The 15,547-nt window shown below is 36.3% G+C and overlaps 1 protein-coding gene across 2 annotated transcripts in view; it reads left to right on the top strand.

Moving 5' to 3' along the window:
• Positions 1-15,547, top strand: part of Scgdelta (sarcoglycan delta) — a 302,399-nt gene that overhangs the window by 253,551 nt on the left and 33,301 nt on the right. For both annotated transcript variants that reach the window (XM_074140522.1, XM_074140521.1), the window contains exon 4: positions 14,113-14,296. In XM_074140522.1, coding sequence (XP_073996623.1) covers positions 14,113-14,296 — 184 coding nt within the window. The remainder of the gene's footprint in view (positions 1-14,112; positions 14,297-15,547) is intronic.

Below are 15,547 nucleotides of genomic sequence, written 5' to 3'. Positions count from 1 at the left end.
TGGCAAATTACAAGAAAATTTACTACACTGCGGTTGAGACTGGAGATAGTTGTGTGAGTGTGAAGCAGATTTTCGACCTGGTCGAATGCCTCGACTGAAATTGTGCCGGCAGAGAATTATTTTTAGTTATCTTTTTAATGACTCACGTAAAGCTCAAGAGTTTAGTTAAAAGTAAAGTAAAACAGCCATGTTTTATTAAAGAATTAGTCACAGTTGTTGTTGGCTATGGTCCCCGGTTTTTGCAACATCACTAAATCTGGTCTATTTCTGGTCTACTTAAAACTATATATGTCTCTTCCCTTAATCATCATTAAATTTTTAAATTGCCTTTAAATGGTACTTTATGGAATAATTTTGTTTATTTAGAAAAAATTAGGTTACGTTTTTGAGTTTATTTATAATTAGGATCCACAGAAATGTGTTAACAACAGAAAAAAATGCAAGACTCCATTGTCCCCCGTACACTCGTCTGCTGGAGCTCCTTTCGATCCTAGACTGTCATCCTAATCCACTCTGCCGCGACATAACCTCCTACAGATCCTTTCTATACCCTACAGACACAAAAGAAAATTGATATGACATTAGTTATTAATATTTTCATTCGACTTAAGACATGATGACGCAAACTGTTTTGTATTTGTGTGTGAACAAGGAAGTAATTGGTTTTCGAAAATAACTGGAGAAGTTGATAATAATAATAATAAAAAAAAAAAAACAATAAGAAAAAACAAAATCTGGAAATAGTCCAGTGAACGGAAAACTTCTTCCTGCTCTGAAGAGTGGGAATGTAGTAGGGAAATTTAAGGAGAATCAGAGTAGGTTGGCAGCACTAGATGTAGGTAAAGGAATCACTTTCACTGTAGGGGAAGGGGGGCCCAGTGTGTGGGTTAGCATGTGCAACACACGGTGGCAAAGTGGGACAGACAGACCGACATACCCTCCTAACTGCCTAATACTATATGAGGCAATGTTGCGATTGGGTCTACTCTCTAGGACCAATGCGAACTTGATTTCCCTTGAGCCAATCTCACTCACTCTCTCTAGACACACAGAGCCCAATACTGTTGGTAACATATCGTACTACATCCACACGTGCGTCACTAGCGCACCCTAGTTTACTTTCTCACAACTACAACTTCACTTCTTACGTGAATTAGAATTCTTGAATTTTCATATGGTTTTTTTTCTCATTTTACAGTTTCTCACACTACTCCCTCCCTTCTCATCCATCATCTCCATCTCTCTAGTAAGATTTGCTTAATCTTTAAATTGATTTTAATTAACAAGTAACTCATTACCAGTTCAATCGTTGTCGTCAACACATTTTGAATGATCAATTTCACGCGAAAATTTTATCTGGAAGTTTACGCCGTTGGAGCTATTTCAAAAAAAAAAAAAAACTGCGGCTGCGTCATGGACCCGGCCGTGTGTTGTACGTGAATACGTTTACGTAACGGGTTATATTTTTTATATAAAATATTTGTATTTATGTATTTAGGATGAAATCAAGGAAACAAATCGACGATCGAACACAATTTTATGCCTATACAGTCCGTTGTCGATGTTGAAGCGATTTCATCATCCACTTGCATAATTTCAACCGCCCCAGCTGCAGATGTACTGACACCGTCGTCGTTGATCCGCTCGGCCGCATTCATTCCCGGCATAGCTTGACTCGGTCATATGGTGTTTTATTATTACCATTCGATTGTTCTTGAGAAGCCCTTTCCTCACCGTATACCGATCTCTGTATTTGGTTTTGGCTTTTCGACGCGTATAGGCCGACATTATATTTTTGATAATATTTTTTTTATTCTAACACCTTATTATATTCACTGCCACTATTCTACACTAAAGTTTTATATACAATCGACAGTTGACGATTAAAACTTAAACGAACATCATGGCTTCTCCGAGTCAAAAGTTATACTAATTGCAAATCTCGATACACAGCAAAATTATCTCAAAATGGCGGCGCTTCCCGCTCCACCGCGCGCGATGCTTCACAGTCCTCGCTTATCGCGTAATAAATTCTTTGATCCTTTAGCTATCCAGTGGTCTAATTTAATTTTGGATGTAGACGATAGATTCGAAACTATAATGCCAAACTGTATCCCCCGATTTTGTTATCATTAGGTTTTTTGGATTGCCTCCATATGATAGCAAATTTAAAGACGTATTCACGTATTCAAAAAACTGGTAAAGCACGCATCTCTTGTGGATCGATTTTTAGCGGAAACTTTACACCGGAAGTAACCATAAAACCAGATAAAAGAGTAAACCTACATGATTTTTTTACTGAAAAATTACGGTTTTCCCTTAATTATCTAGCCAGCACTGCCAGGGAAAGTAACACATTTCTAACAGTTTCCCCGGTACCCTGTGGAAAAAAAAAGAAAAGAAAAACACGGAAATACATTTTGGGAGGCATTATTCCAAGAAATTCCAAGATTTAACTTTTGTTAGTTGACATGACGTTTTACAAGATAAATTTTCAGTTTTATTTTAGGATTTCCCTTTTTAAGGCATGTTTCCAATTCTGCCATATAAATTTATAATTTTCTAGAACGCCATATTGAATGTTTAATTTAAAATTTACTGACTGGTACATGTTGTAAGGTTTTACGTACAACGTAGGTTGTGAATTTTACAGGTTAATTTTTTGGTTATTATGACGTAATACATTTCTTTTTTTTTGTAATCTTCGCTCAGCTGGGTCTGTGTATTTCGTGCGTTATTATTGGTCAACGTAGTGTGTCTACTAAAAATCTCAGAAACACGGACTCCACCCAGTACAGTGCTGCTTACTTCCGGTCGTAGAACTTCCTTCAAACGCTCCAAGACGGGCGTTAGTTCAAGTCGCGCCCTCTGGTAGGATCATTTCCATGTGAATTTTACGTCACAGACACACAATACGTTCTCCCACCCAGATGACCACAAAACTAATACTTCCGGTGAAAATACTATTTCCGGAAAATCTATCATCTCACAATACTTTGTTTACTATTAGAGAAATTAATTTAAATTATCGGTGCTATGGAATTATGGGTTTCTATACAGCTCGTACACATGAATGCAGGTGCACACATATAATCAACGGAAATACACCAAACCAGGTAAATATATACCTGCATTGTAATTATTATTCACTAATTAGATATTAATAATACAAGATCTCAGCCCTCTGTAGGACAGCTTGGAGTTGTTTAGGGCAGAGAACTGCTGTTAATTAGATTTAATAATGTCGTATTGTTTACCTGAACCCGCACATACCTGTATAATGTCGAGAATTAAAATTAATTTCTGGTTTGTTAGTGAAACCGTTGGTTAATAATTATGAGGCCGTTAATTAATGCCCTCGAAAAACCGCCCTAGAGCCCTTATAAAACTTCCATAGTTAGGTAAGAAATAAGGGCATGCAGACAGTGGTAGTTGTCTAGGCAATATATCCAGTGCTAGGGCCCAGTTCGGGTCTTGGTCTCTTACAGGATCTGGTCTTCTCTATCCATCGCCATTGTCCACCATTGCGACTCTCCCATTACTGCAGCTGTGTATACTTCACTTAAGTTTCCGTCTTGCACTCAGTTGCTGACTGTAGAAAAAATCGAATCAACATCAAATGAGTAGTCCTTCTCTAATCGAGGAGAGCTTAACTTCATCCAGGCTTCATGGTGTAGCCGACCAGTAGTCCAGGCTAGACCCGCAAAGCTTGGCTGTATTGTTGGTTAGTGGATTCGATACCTTGGTCTAGCTCTTGGATTTTATTTAATGGTTAATATGAGAAATTTATAGTAAAGTATGTTAGCCGGTTATAGGCTAGACCCGCAAAGCTAACATGTATTGCGGTACGAGTCTAAGCCTTGGATTTTATTTAATGGTTAATATGGGAAATTTATAATATTAAAGTATGTTAGGCAGTTATAGGCTAGACCCGCAATGCTAAGATGTATTGCGGTACTAGTCTGGGCCTTGGATTTTATTTAATGGTTAATATGAGAAATTTATAGTAAAGTGTGTTAGGCGGTTAGAGACTAGACCCGCAAAGCTAATATGTATTGCGGTACTAGTCTAGGCCTTGGATTTTATTTAATGGTTAATATGAGGAATTTATAGTAAAGTGTGTTAGGCGGTTAGAGATCTAGACCCGCAAAGCTAAGATGTATTGCGGTGCTAGTCTAGGCCTTGGATTTTATTTAATGGTTAATATGGGAAATTTATAATATTAAAGTATGTTAGGCAGTTATTATAGGCTAGACCCGCAAAGCTAAGATGTATTGCGGTGCTAGTCTAGGCCTTGGATTTTATTTAATGGTTAATATGAGAAATTTATAGTAAAGTGTGTTAGGCGGTTAGAGTCTAGACCCGCAAAGCTAAGATGTATTGCGGTGCTAGTCTAGGCCTTGGATTTTATTTAATGGTTAATATGGGAAATTTATAATATTAAAGTATGTAAGGCGGTTATAGGCTAGACCCGCAAAGCTAAGATGTATTGCGGTGCTAGTCTAGGCCTTGGATTTTATTTAATGGTTAATATGGGAAATTTATAATATTAAAGTATGTAAGGCGGTTATAGGCTAGACCCGCAAAGCTAAGATGTATTGCGGTGCTAGTCTAGGCCTTGGATTTTATTTAATGGTTAATATGGGAAATTTATAATATTAAAGTATGTTTGCTATTCGCCTCCGAAAAGCAGCGAATAAATTGTATTTATTTAAGCATAACCATTTATTTTGCGTTTATCAAGAGAATGCCCAGCCGAAAGAATGGGTTATATTCTAAAAATAGATTGGTAGTTTTGTTTTTAGATGTCCAAAATTAGTTAGCTACAGTCCAGGCTAAACTTTTGGCAAGTGTTGTACAGTTAACATTTTGCCTTCTACCTCATGCAAAAATGTTTGCCCTATATTGTTGTTTGTATTAAGCATTTATAGATTTCTGTTTTGAAAACCTTGTCTTTTTTTTTTTTTGGCTTCATATATTCAAAATACACGGTATTTTAATAATTGATCTGAATGAATAAATCGATTTTGATATTTTTTTTGTGAAACAGGAAAAGTATTTTAAAAGTTTAAATTATTCAGGAAAAGCTTCTTTTTTTTTCTTCTTTTTCTCTCTACCTGTGAGGGGTAAGTACTGTAATCGTACAGATTTTCTATTTTGAGTAGTTACCGGAAATATAATTTTTGGCGGTCTTCCAAAATTTTGGGTATAATGGCCATTTTGAGTACAACGTATGATCTTACATTATGAATAATGGTGTGGTTAAATCTGATGCGAAAATTTTTGAGTTTTTGATGACGATTCCATAAACCGGAAGTAGCATTTTTATTGAATGGATTTTTGATTTTTTTTTTTTTTTGGCGGGGGTGGGAAATTCTTTTGAACACGTTCAGGAGTCAGTCAAGGTTTTCCGGTCAGCCTGCCACTTGACTATTGCAGTAACCGGAAGTCACGTGAGTGTTCGCAGCAAATTTTTTGGTTTCCAAAATGTTAATATGAATAATTCCACCCCAACGGTATTATATTATAATGTTGAACAAGATCCAGAACGTATTATATTTAACGGGGTGATAGATGATTCCCGTGTGGGAATAATATACTTCCGGTGGGAGGATGTGTGTGTGAGTGTGCCTTATATGTCCATATTATAACCATCCCTTATTACAGTGTTTAAACTGTAACAATATTGTTACAGATTACAGTAGGGACGGGCTGGAAAAATAAACTGTTATTTTTTTCTTTACACAACAATAACTCACTTGTGTATTTTACTTCATCTTAGACTAGGGGTCGGCAACCCGCGGCTCTTTTATCCAAATTTTGTGACTCTTCAGCCTGTCCAAAATAAATTGTATATTTCAATTTTATTGAAACAAATGAAAATTTCATTTATTAAAGTAAAGATATTTTTCAAAAAGAATTTTAAATGTGATAGGTTCGAAATTGAATAGAATTATATTAAAATACAGTACGTAATATGTAGGACTGCCGCCATTTTCATTCAAATACAGGTTTAGTTATTATTTATTTGTCTATTTACTTTGCAATATGTGAAAATAAATATATAAAACATTTAAATGTTATTGTATATCATAAAATAATAAATTGTGAATACAAATGATCTACAGAGTTTGTTTACACTATCATCCTTGCGGCTCTTGGTAAGATTTATTAAAATTATTTAAGGAGAAATGGGTCTCTACTTAAAATAGGTTGCCGACCCCTGTCTTAGACCAATCATTTACAATGCTGTTGGCCATATTTTCCTCAAACTATGAATGTTTACTGCACGTAGTCTCTATTAAGTGGTGGTATTTTGACTATGGTATGTTTTTTCTTTAATCACCGAGATATGCCAAGGACCTTTGTGGACAAAATCGGGTTCCGGATCAACAGGAAGTGACTTTTCACTGATTATATCAATTACTCCTTTAAGAGACTTCGTGGAAATACACGTGACTACTTCTCCAACTATAGTTCCCTGAAATAATCGATGAAGTAATCCACAATCGATTCCAATATTTCCGGACTAATCTAACTAATCATTCTTGTCGAATTATTAACCACACACACAATGCCATCCTGATAATCCTCCAAAATCTCCTCGCTTCCCAATCCCTTCCTACAACCTTGATACTTCCAGCGTGGTCTTAATTCTTTTATCACTTACTTCAGTCCGTACAGTCTCATGCAAAATGTTATTTCTATTAAAAAAAAAATTAATAAATTCATTCAAAAACTTCCGGTTACAGTTTTTTTTTTTGATAAATCTGGGCTCCACAACGGAAGTACCCACTCAAAGTGATTTCTACGTTCATAATCACGTACAGACAAACACCAAAACGTTTCCGGAATCCTCTTTTTTCAAACACTAGGAAATCTCGAAACACGTACGTAACTCCGGTTGAAAAATCAGTTTCGAAAATCAGACACGATCTCTGTACTTATGTCAGCAACAAGTGAAACCCGTAACTTCCGCTGTAGGTATAGTCTAGTGTATTTATCATTTCTATTTAGGGAGATTATTGCAATAGGTTAAATACCATGATAGTTATAGTCAAAAGGGATTATTAAGGCTAGCTTTTCTTTTTGCCAATAACAATTTTCTTTTATTGTTTTTTCTACGTAATAACTTTTATTTTTCCTAGAGGTTTCCCTCCTGCACAATTACTCCTTTTAGTATATTTAAATTTTGTATTTCCATTCATGCACGCACATCACATGCGCCTCGTATGTTTATTGTTTTTCCTCTAGCCAGACGTCAATAATAATTTCCTTGAATGAATTCTTTGGAAAATAAGTCTAGTTGGAAAACTCATGAACTATTTTTACTCCTCCTACGTTTTACTTCCGGTAATAGCGGCTTAATTGAATGAAATCCTAAAATCCTCGATATGAAGTAATTTAAGTGTAAACGGAAGTGCAAATTCGTACTAATTACCCAAACACTTTTATCAGTTTTCAATTTTTTCGGAAAAATTGTGTTCAGGTGGGTTCTGAAGAGGAAGTGGTGTTGGGCATTCCTCCTCTAAAAAGAGCTACTTCCGGTGCATGCCCTGGAACGACTTCTTCCCTCTTCTCCAGTTCCTTCCGTAACTAAATCTGAAGAAAACTTTCCCAAATTGAAGAAAGAGGGGATAGATACTAGGCTGAGAATATCCCTCCTCTATTATAGAAACTATTGAGACCTGCAAAGCTAATATGCATTGTGGTACTGGGTTCGATTCCCGGTCTTAGGCATTGGATTTTTTTTAAAGGTTAAATGAGAAATAGTAAAGTATGTTTGCTAGTCGCCTCCGTCCACGACACCTACTAAATGGTAGTTGGACGTTAAGCCCCGCCTGAAAAAATAGGCGATTACTTTACTTTATAGAAACTATTTCGGCTTTCTAGGAGAAGAAAGAGGATAGATACTAGGCTGAGAATATCCCTCCCCTATTATAGAAACTATTGAGACCTGCAAAGCTAATATGCATTGTGGTACTGGGTTCGATTCCCGGTCTTAGGCATTGGATTTTTTTTAAAGGTTAAATGAGAAATAGTAAAGTACGTTTGCTAGTCGCCTCCGTCCACGACACCTACTAAATGGTAGTTGGACGTTAAGCCCCGCCTGAAAAAATAGGCGATTACTTTACTTTATAGAAACTATTTCGGCTTTCTAGGAGAAGAAAGAGGATAGATACTAGGCTGAGAATATTCCTCCCCAACAACAGAAACTATCTCGGAAAGCACTAGGTTGGAAGGGATGATAGGGTTAACCACTCCCACTTGGTACCCACCCCCAACACTCCCCAGATTTTCTGAAGATGTTCATCCAAAAACCAGAGAGTAGTTCTTAGAAGAAAAGATGAACGCTCGCATTCAGTGATATCATCTCTCCTAGGCCACCACCTCCACAGGCGTTCTAAGTGTGTGGCAGACAAAAAAATTAAGAAGTTGGGTGAGTTCTAACTTTTTCACTAAGACGGCGTTATATCTTATATCTTAGTGGTTCTGGCACTACGGAGGCCATAGTTCTCGTCATAGTATGTGTTGCAGTAGCACCTTAGACAAATGTGATGATCTAGAGTTTGCAGTAAATTTGCTAAATCCAAATAGTTGCAAGGTATCAACTATCTCCACTTCCGGTTACGTGGTGCATTTGTAATAATTAATATTTGGTCGAATATTTAACTCATGAAATATCATCTGACCCCTTTAAAAATTAATCCCTACAGAAAAACATATACCTTGATAAAAAAAAAAATAAACACGTAAAAATAAACAAACAAAATGGTGGGGGTTTAAACAGCTGACAATGAACAGCTGTAATTAAACAACCACACACTTGTCAGTTTTGGATGGATGAGAAGGCGCAATAGACGTCAGTATAATTCTCTCAGCGTTCAGAGCTCTCTAGCGGATGTAATTATGATTTAAAATCAATTAGTTTACTTAAAGGATTAGCGGTGCAAATTCCTCTTTAATACGGATTATTTTAGCATATTAAATTCATTCGTGATAATCCTCTATAAAATGGGAATAATTTTTTTTTTTCCGCCCCTATTCTCTTACTATATTAGAAAAGAAGTATTGAGGTCGGCCGTAAATTTCTATGTTTAGTTGAAAACTGGAAATAGTCGAATATTCGTTTAGAGCAGCGTTCCCCAACCTGTGGTACGCGAGTTGCTGGTTGGTGGTACCCGAAAAATAATCAATAATGGCGGGCATAAAAAATTAAAGCATAAAAATATCATAGAAACGTTTTTTCCTGTAATACATAAACATTATTTTAATTAATAATAAGTATGCAGTAAAGTTGTTAATATGAACAGAGTAATAAGGTTAATCTGTCTCAAGATATACGAGAAAATATAATAGCACATTTATCAAGGATTAAAAATTGTCTTTCATGGAGTATTTTCCCCCAAAAACCCGAAAACACAAATGATAAATCGGATTTGTAAACCCCCTTCTATAAAGAAAATTTAGGAAAAGCTACATCATTATCAATAAAAAATAAAGAAAATTTAATAGAATTATCATGTGACAGAACTTAAATGATAACTATGTAAAGATCTGCTGCTTAAAGAGACTGGATTGTAATGGAGTAAGCTCTATCCAAGCAACATTAAATTTAATTGGTACTTACAGGTAGTTGGAATGCTTAAAAGAAATTAATTTAGAAGAATGCTTAAATCACAAACCTAATATCTCTATAATTTTAGTCAGTTACAGGGAACATTTGCACTTAACTGATTTAAATAAAGTAAGTAACATTATATTTAATATATTGTAACGAAGTTGACCTGGGCATAGAAGAAAGGCCTAGATTGTTCTAGGGGTTGAGCGATCAAAGTCAGTAACTGGCCGCCACTGCATAAACAAAAGGGCGGTATCTACCTGTGGCAGAGAAGAAAGGCCTAGATTGTTCTAGGGGTTAAGCGACCAAAGTCGGTATCAGGCCACCACTGTGTAGACAAAAGGGCCGGTCTTTACCTGAACTAGAAAGGAAAGGGCTAGATTGTTCAAGGAGTTAGTGACCTGTGTAAAAGCCAGCTAAGAGAAAGGCCTCAGTTGGGGTGGTGGCATATGTGTTTTCCCAGCCAGTGATTGACAGGTAGGAGCGAGACAGAGAGTAGGAGGAGGGCAGCCCCAGCTGAGGTGGTGGCAGTATGTTTTCTTCAGCCAATGAACATCAGGAGGGCGTGGAAACTTATGCTCAGAGAGTTGGAGGAGGGCAGTCCTAGTTGGAGGGAGGCACGCAGTTAAAAGGAGGCAGACACAGCTGGAGAAGTCAGTTTTTAAGGAGTTTTTAGAGTTTTAAGGAGTTATTAGAGTTGTTAATCAGTTTTAAGCAGTTAGTCTTGAGTGAGTCTTGGAGAGACGTTAGTTTGGAGAGACACTTTGGAAGTGACAGTTTGAGAGAGTCAGTGTTGCGGAGTGCTTCAGTGGTAGCTAGTTGGGCAATTAGTCAGTTAGTGAGTAGAGCTTTGTTTGTGTAGCAGAGACTAGTGCAATTCGGTGCAGTGCGGACCAGTGGTCAGTCGTGGAACAGTTTTGTGGCGTTACGTAGTGAGTAACAGTAAACTGTTGTGACTGTTGTAAATGGTAACTGTAATGAATAGCGTTAGTTGCTAGTAAATGTTAATGTGAGTAAAGGTAATGTGTTAATAAATCAGGTTATTACTTACAACTTTAGCGAGTTTTATTATTTAATCAAACCCACATATTATTTAATAACCAGTGGCAGGCATTAGTTGTGTAAGTAAAGTTTTTGGAAAAACTTTACAATATTTTGGAATTCTCCAAATTCATTACAAAATGTTGGCCAACAATATTTTAGATAAATTCCTTTCTTTTCAAGTTATAAGAATTCTATATCTGAAATAAGATTGGGTGGCCCCTTATGTTATTAAATTTAAAAATCAATAATGTAATTTTGTACAATCAAACCCCAAAGATCATTGTTTAATGTGCAATAAGAACGAGCCGGAGCAGTTTATCAGCTGCTCAGTCTATGAAAGTTTTAGAATTCCAATCCGAATAAACAAATATAATAATCCTAAAGAAGAACTTTGTAAATTAATTAATAAGTTTGAAGTTGTTTATAAAGTTGTTTATATTTTTTTTTTTTTTCATAATGTGCAAACAAGACCACAAATACAATAAATAAATAAATAAAGTTGTTTATAAAGTGAACACGAACTTGGAACTCCTTTGTAGCAGATACATTTGTATCTCTATACAAATAAAGATGATAATAGTAAAATAACACACTCGGAATACACAAATTTGCACGAAATACAATCATTTTTACGAAGCGGTACAATTTACGAGCATGATGTACTACCAAGTGGTAAGCGAGCCCAAAAAAGGTTGGGAAACCCTGGTTTTGAAGTTAAATATATAAGCAAAATACTAAATTTAGGAAGTGCCATTTTAGTACAAATTCAAAGTTATAAAAAAAAAAAAAAAAAAAAAAAAAAAAAAAAAAAAACACGTAAACTACGTCAAGCGGAAGTCACGTGAGTCTACACAATTTTTTCATTTATTTAGGCCAAGCTTTCGTCCCCTGTGCATTATGTCATTTACAGGGCTTATATCGATTAATGAACAGTGACTTTTTTTTTTTTGGTTTTTGTTTTTACAACATGGTAGCTAGACCTTAGAGGTTAAAGGTTGGTTGATTACTTCAATCACAACCAGAGCAACAATCAATTTTTTTTGGGTTCAAGTTGATTGGAGGCTCAAAAAAAGCAGATGTATTTTTTTTTTTTTTTTTTTATAAAATCGTTGTTTGTGTTGCATATTTTGAGATAGACTACCTTACACAACACAAAGTAGCAGTAGTACCAACATGATTGGCACATACCAACTTCATTCTATTGGTTAGCGCTCGGCTACAAGCGACTTTTTATTTTTTTTTATTATCAATAAATTTTCACCCTAAAATGTGAACTATTTCACATTTTTTATTCCCTTTTTCTCATGAATTCGTGAAAAAAATGAAAAAAAAAAATTGGTACAAATACTCATTTGACTTTTTCATGCAGCAATTTACGTAAAGAAATGTGAAAACTTTTATTCATTAAAGTGTCATTTCCGTTCAACCGATTTCCTTTAAATCTTACTTCCGCATTGAATAGTAGTTAACATTATATTGGTAAATTAGTCCTTACGTAACGTTTTGGAGATCAGCTTATCGCTTATCCTACTACTTCTCTTCCGGAATGTCTTAAGAAGATTTTTTTTTTCTTTGCTTACTTCTTAAGTGCGATGGGTGTATGAAGTTTTTTAATTTTTAATTTTTTGGCGTTTATTTGTGCTCCAATCAGCGCGTTGTGCTATAAGTAACGGTGATAACAGAGTAACAAATGAAGCAAACGAGTGGAGAAGTTACTCCAGTCCGTAACACTCCAAAACATTAGACCAGGGGTCGGCAACCTATTTCAAGTAGAGAGCCATTTCTCCTTAAATAATTTTAGTAAATCTTACCAAGAGCCGCAAGGATGATAGTGTAAACAAACTCTGTAGATCATTTGTGTTCACAAATTATTATTTTATGATATTCAATAACATTTAATTGTTTTATATATTTATTTTCACATATTGCAAAGTAAATAAACGAATAAATAATAACTAAACCTGTGTTTGAATGAAATGGCCGCAGTCCTATATATTACGTACTGTATTTTAAAATAATTCTATTCAATTTCAAACCTATCACATTTAAAATTCTTTTTCAAAAAATATCTTTACTTTAATAAATGAAATTTTCATTTGTTTCAATAAAATTGAAATATACAATGTATTTTGGGCAGGTTGAAGAGTCACAAAATTTGGATAAAAGAGCCGCATGCGGCTCGCGAGCCGCGGGTTGCCGACCCCTGCATTAGACTATTTAGACACTCTCTTCACTAGGAGAGGAGATCACGAGGCCACACTGTCTCTTTTAAGGCGTCTTGTCCCCGGGTTATCAGGAAGAGTTCTTGAAGAAAGATTTTGAGCTAGAGGATTTATATAATGAGATTGCAGGCTGAAGTGGAGTTTTCTGTATCGTGTTTTCAGCGACTTGTGGTGATAAAAGGAATGGTTAAGGTCAGTGTGTATAGTTCAGGTTGGAGACATAAAATGGAGCGTTTACAAATAGTTCGAAGTATTTTAGATTGAAGGGATTGAATCGTGAGTTTGGTTGAACTACACAGCTCTATTCCATACGCCCAGATGGGTTTCAAAATAGTAGTATAGATTAGTCTTTTCTTGCCCAGAGAGAGTTTTGATCTATTGTCTAAGAGTCGATAGCGTCTGCATAGTTCTGTTCTTTTAAGTCTTGTGTGGGAGGTTCCAAGAAAGTCTTCGGGTCTAAGTAAAGCCCAAGGTAGAGGGCAACGTTCACTACTGGTAGAGCTGTTTAAGTTATAGAAGGTTGGAGGCGGAGTAATGCGACGAAGAGCGTACGAAGTTTAAAGCAGAGATTTTAAGTACAGGATGTCTATGCCAGGAGCGTGGGATAATGCGAGTTAAAATGGTTGGAGTAGACCAATGATAAAGGCGTATTCTTCTAGTAAGAATGCATTTATTGGGGTGAGTGCATTTATCAGCAAGATGTGGGTCTTATCTTGCCAATTTCGGGGCCGGTAACTATAACATATAAGTATTTTAATCAAGATGGATTTCGACTTCAAAAGACAACATGTTACTTAGAATGGTTGATTAAACTTCGACATTCTTCGTCAACCAGACTCGTGAGTTGAAGGTCTTATTTGACATTGCGCAATACGATCTCAACGTTTTCTTAAGATAAAGCTAGGTGAGGAGGACTTTTAGGTCAAATCAAGAAGACCATCAAAGATCTTGATTGTTTCTTCTGGTCTTACCAAAAGATTCTTACGTAAACACATATTCTGTTGAATCCCTTCTTCTAATATACAACAAGCAGATTAAAGTGTAATGAGTAATCAATTTGCAGGATAGCCTCACAAAACTGTGCTTAAACAGATTAACGTCTTATTTTAGTCCATTATCATGATTCTTACTGATGCGGACCCAAAAGTTTCATTAATTTTTATAATAATCTTTTCCATCATGTGTTACGGATTTACAGATTTCTTTTTATAATTCCTGTTCCAGAATGTGCGAATCCACGGATTTTCGAGAACGAGGCGGCGGTACATCCGATTCTGGAGGACCACATATCGGCATCTATGGATGGCGCAAGAGATGTTTATATCTGTTAATATTAACATTATTAGTATTGGTCATTTTGAATCTTGCGCTAACACTGTGGGTGCTTAAAGTTATGGAATTTAATACGGTAAGTAGTAGTAGTAGTACAATTTCTTTGTCTAGATTATTATTTTTTTTTATTTTTTAATTATTTAAGGCGCGTCAGCATCTGGAGCTTTTTTCAGTGCACTGCCGGCCCTCTGGACAGTGTTCTCTCGTGAAATACCGGACAGTGAGCTGTAAGAAGCTCCTAGGAAGAGAAAATCTATGGGTCAACTGCTGATATAAACCCGGGTCCTCCGCGTGGGAATCCAGAACGCTAACCACATAGCTAATCCCTTCCCTCTAGCTTATTATCTTATGCCATCCCCATGAAACACAAGATCTTCGATAAAAAGTAAAGTAAAGTAATTGCCTATTTTTTCAGGCGGGCTTTACGCCCAACTACCAATTAGGTGTCGTGGCCGGAGGCGACTAGCAAACATACTTTACTATAAATTTCTCATATTAACCATTAAATAAAATCCAAGGCCTAGACTAGCACCGCAATACATCTTAGCATTGCGGGTCTATCCTCTAACCGCTCGGCTACCGTGGCGCCTAGATCTTCGATAAAACTAAGGGAAGAAAATAGGGTTTGATTGTTCCTCGATAAATTCAACATTGTGGATACAGATGGAACAAGCCTAGATCAAGCGATAGTGGGGATCAACTATCGGTACTCGGACCTCCCTTTCTATTTCTACTGGAAGGTTATTTCCGTGGACCAGTTCCTGGTACTTTTTGGCACTTCTCAAGTCCAGGCGCTGTTACATACACAATGAAAACTGATACCGGCTACACATTGCTGTGCCGAATCATTTCCAGCCTATTGGCTGGACTCTTGACTGTACGATTCCAGTGGATTGTATTTAGCCCTGAGGAGTTCTCACAATATTGAGGGGGCTATTAGCTAAGAGGTCCAGCTCACAAGTAACGTTTTAGACTTGACTCCTGTCCTAGACGAAACTCATTACCACTTGCAACTTATAAGTGATCTAAGACCTTTTAAGGGTATCATTGCCTGGATCTTAACTGAGACTCCTCAACTCCTTCCTTCTAGAGGCGCCTGTCGCTTATCTTATCCACCCACATAAGAGTTCGGTTAATTAGATATAGTCTTCACTTCTAATCTTGTTCTTTTCGTTGATAGTAGATGAACTCAAGTCTCCTAATTCCGACACGTACTGTCGAGGCTAAACTTGACGCCCCTTCTGTAAGATGTACGATCAGACTCCTCAGATCCTGAAGATTCAATAAATCAATATTAAAGCTATAAATTTTGTGGTAGTCTTTTAAG

Source organism: Rhodnius prolixus, unplaced genomic scaffold, assembly GCF_049639745.1.
Source record: "Rhodnius prolixus isolate KJV_2025 unplaced genomic scaffold, Rpr scaffold_6, whole genome shotgun sequence".
Classification (NCBI taxonomy): domain Eukaryota; kingdom Metazoa; phylum Arthropoda; class Insecta; order Hemiptera; family Reduviidae; genus Rhodnius; species Rhodnius prolixus.
This window is presented reverse-complemented; position numbering and strand designations above follow the sequence as displayed.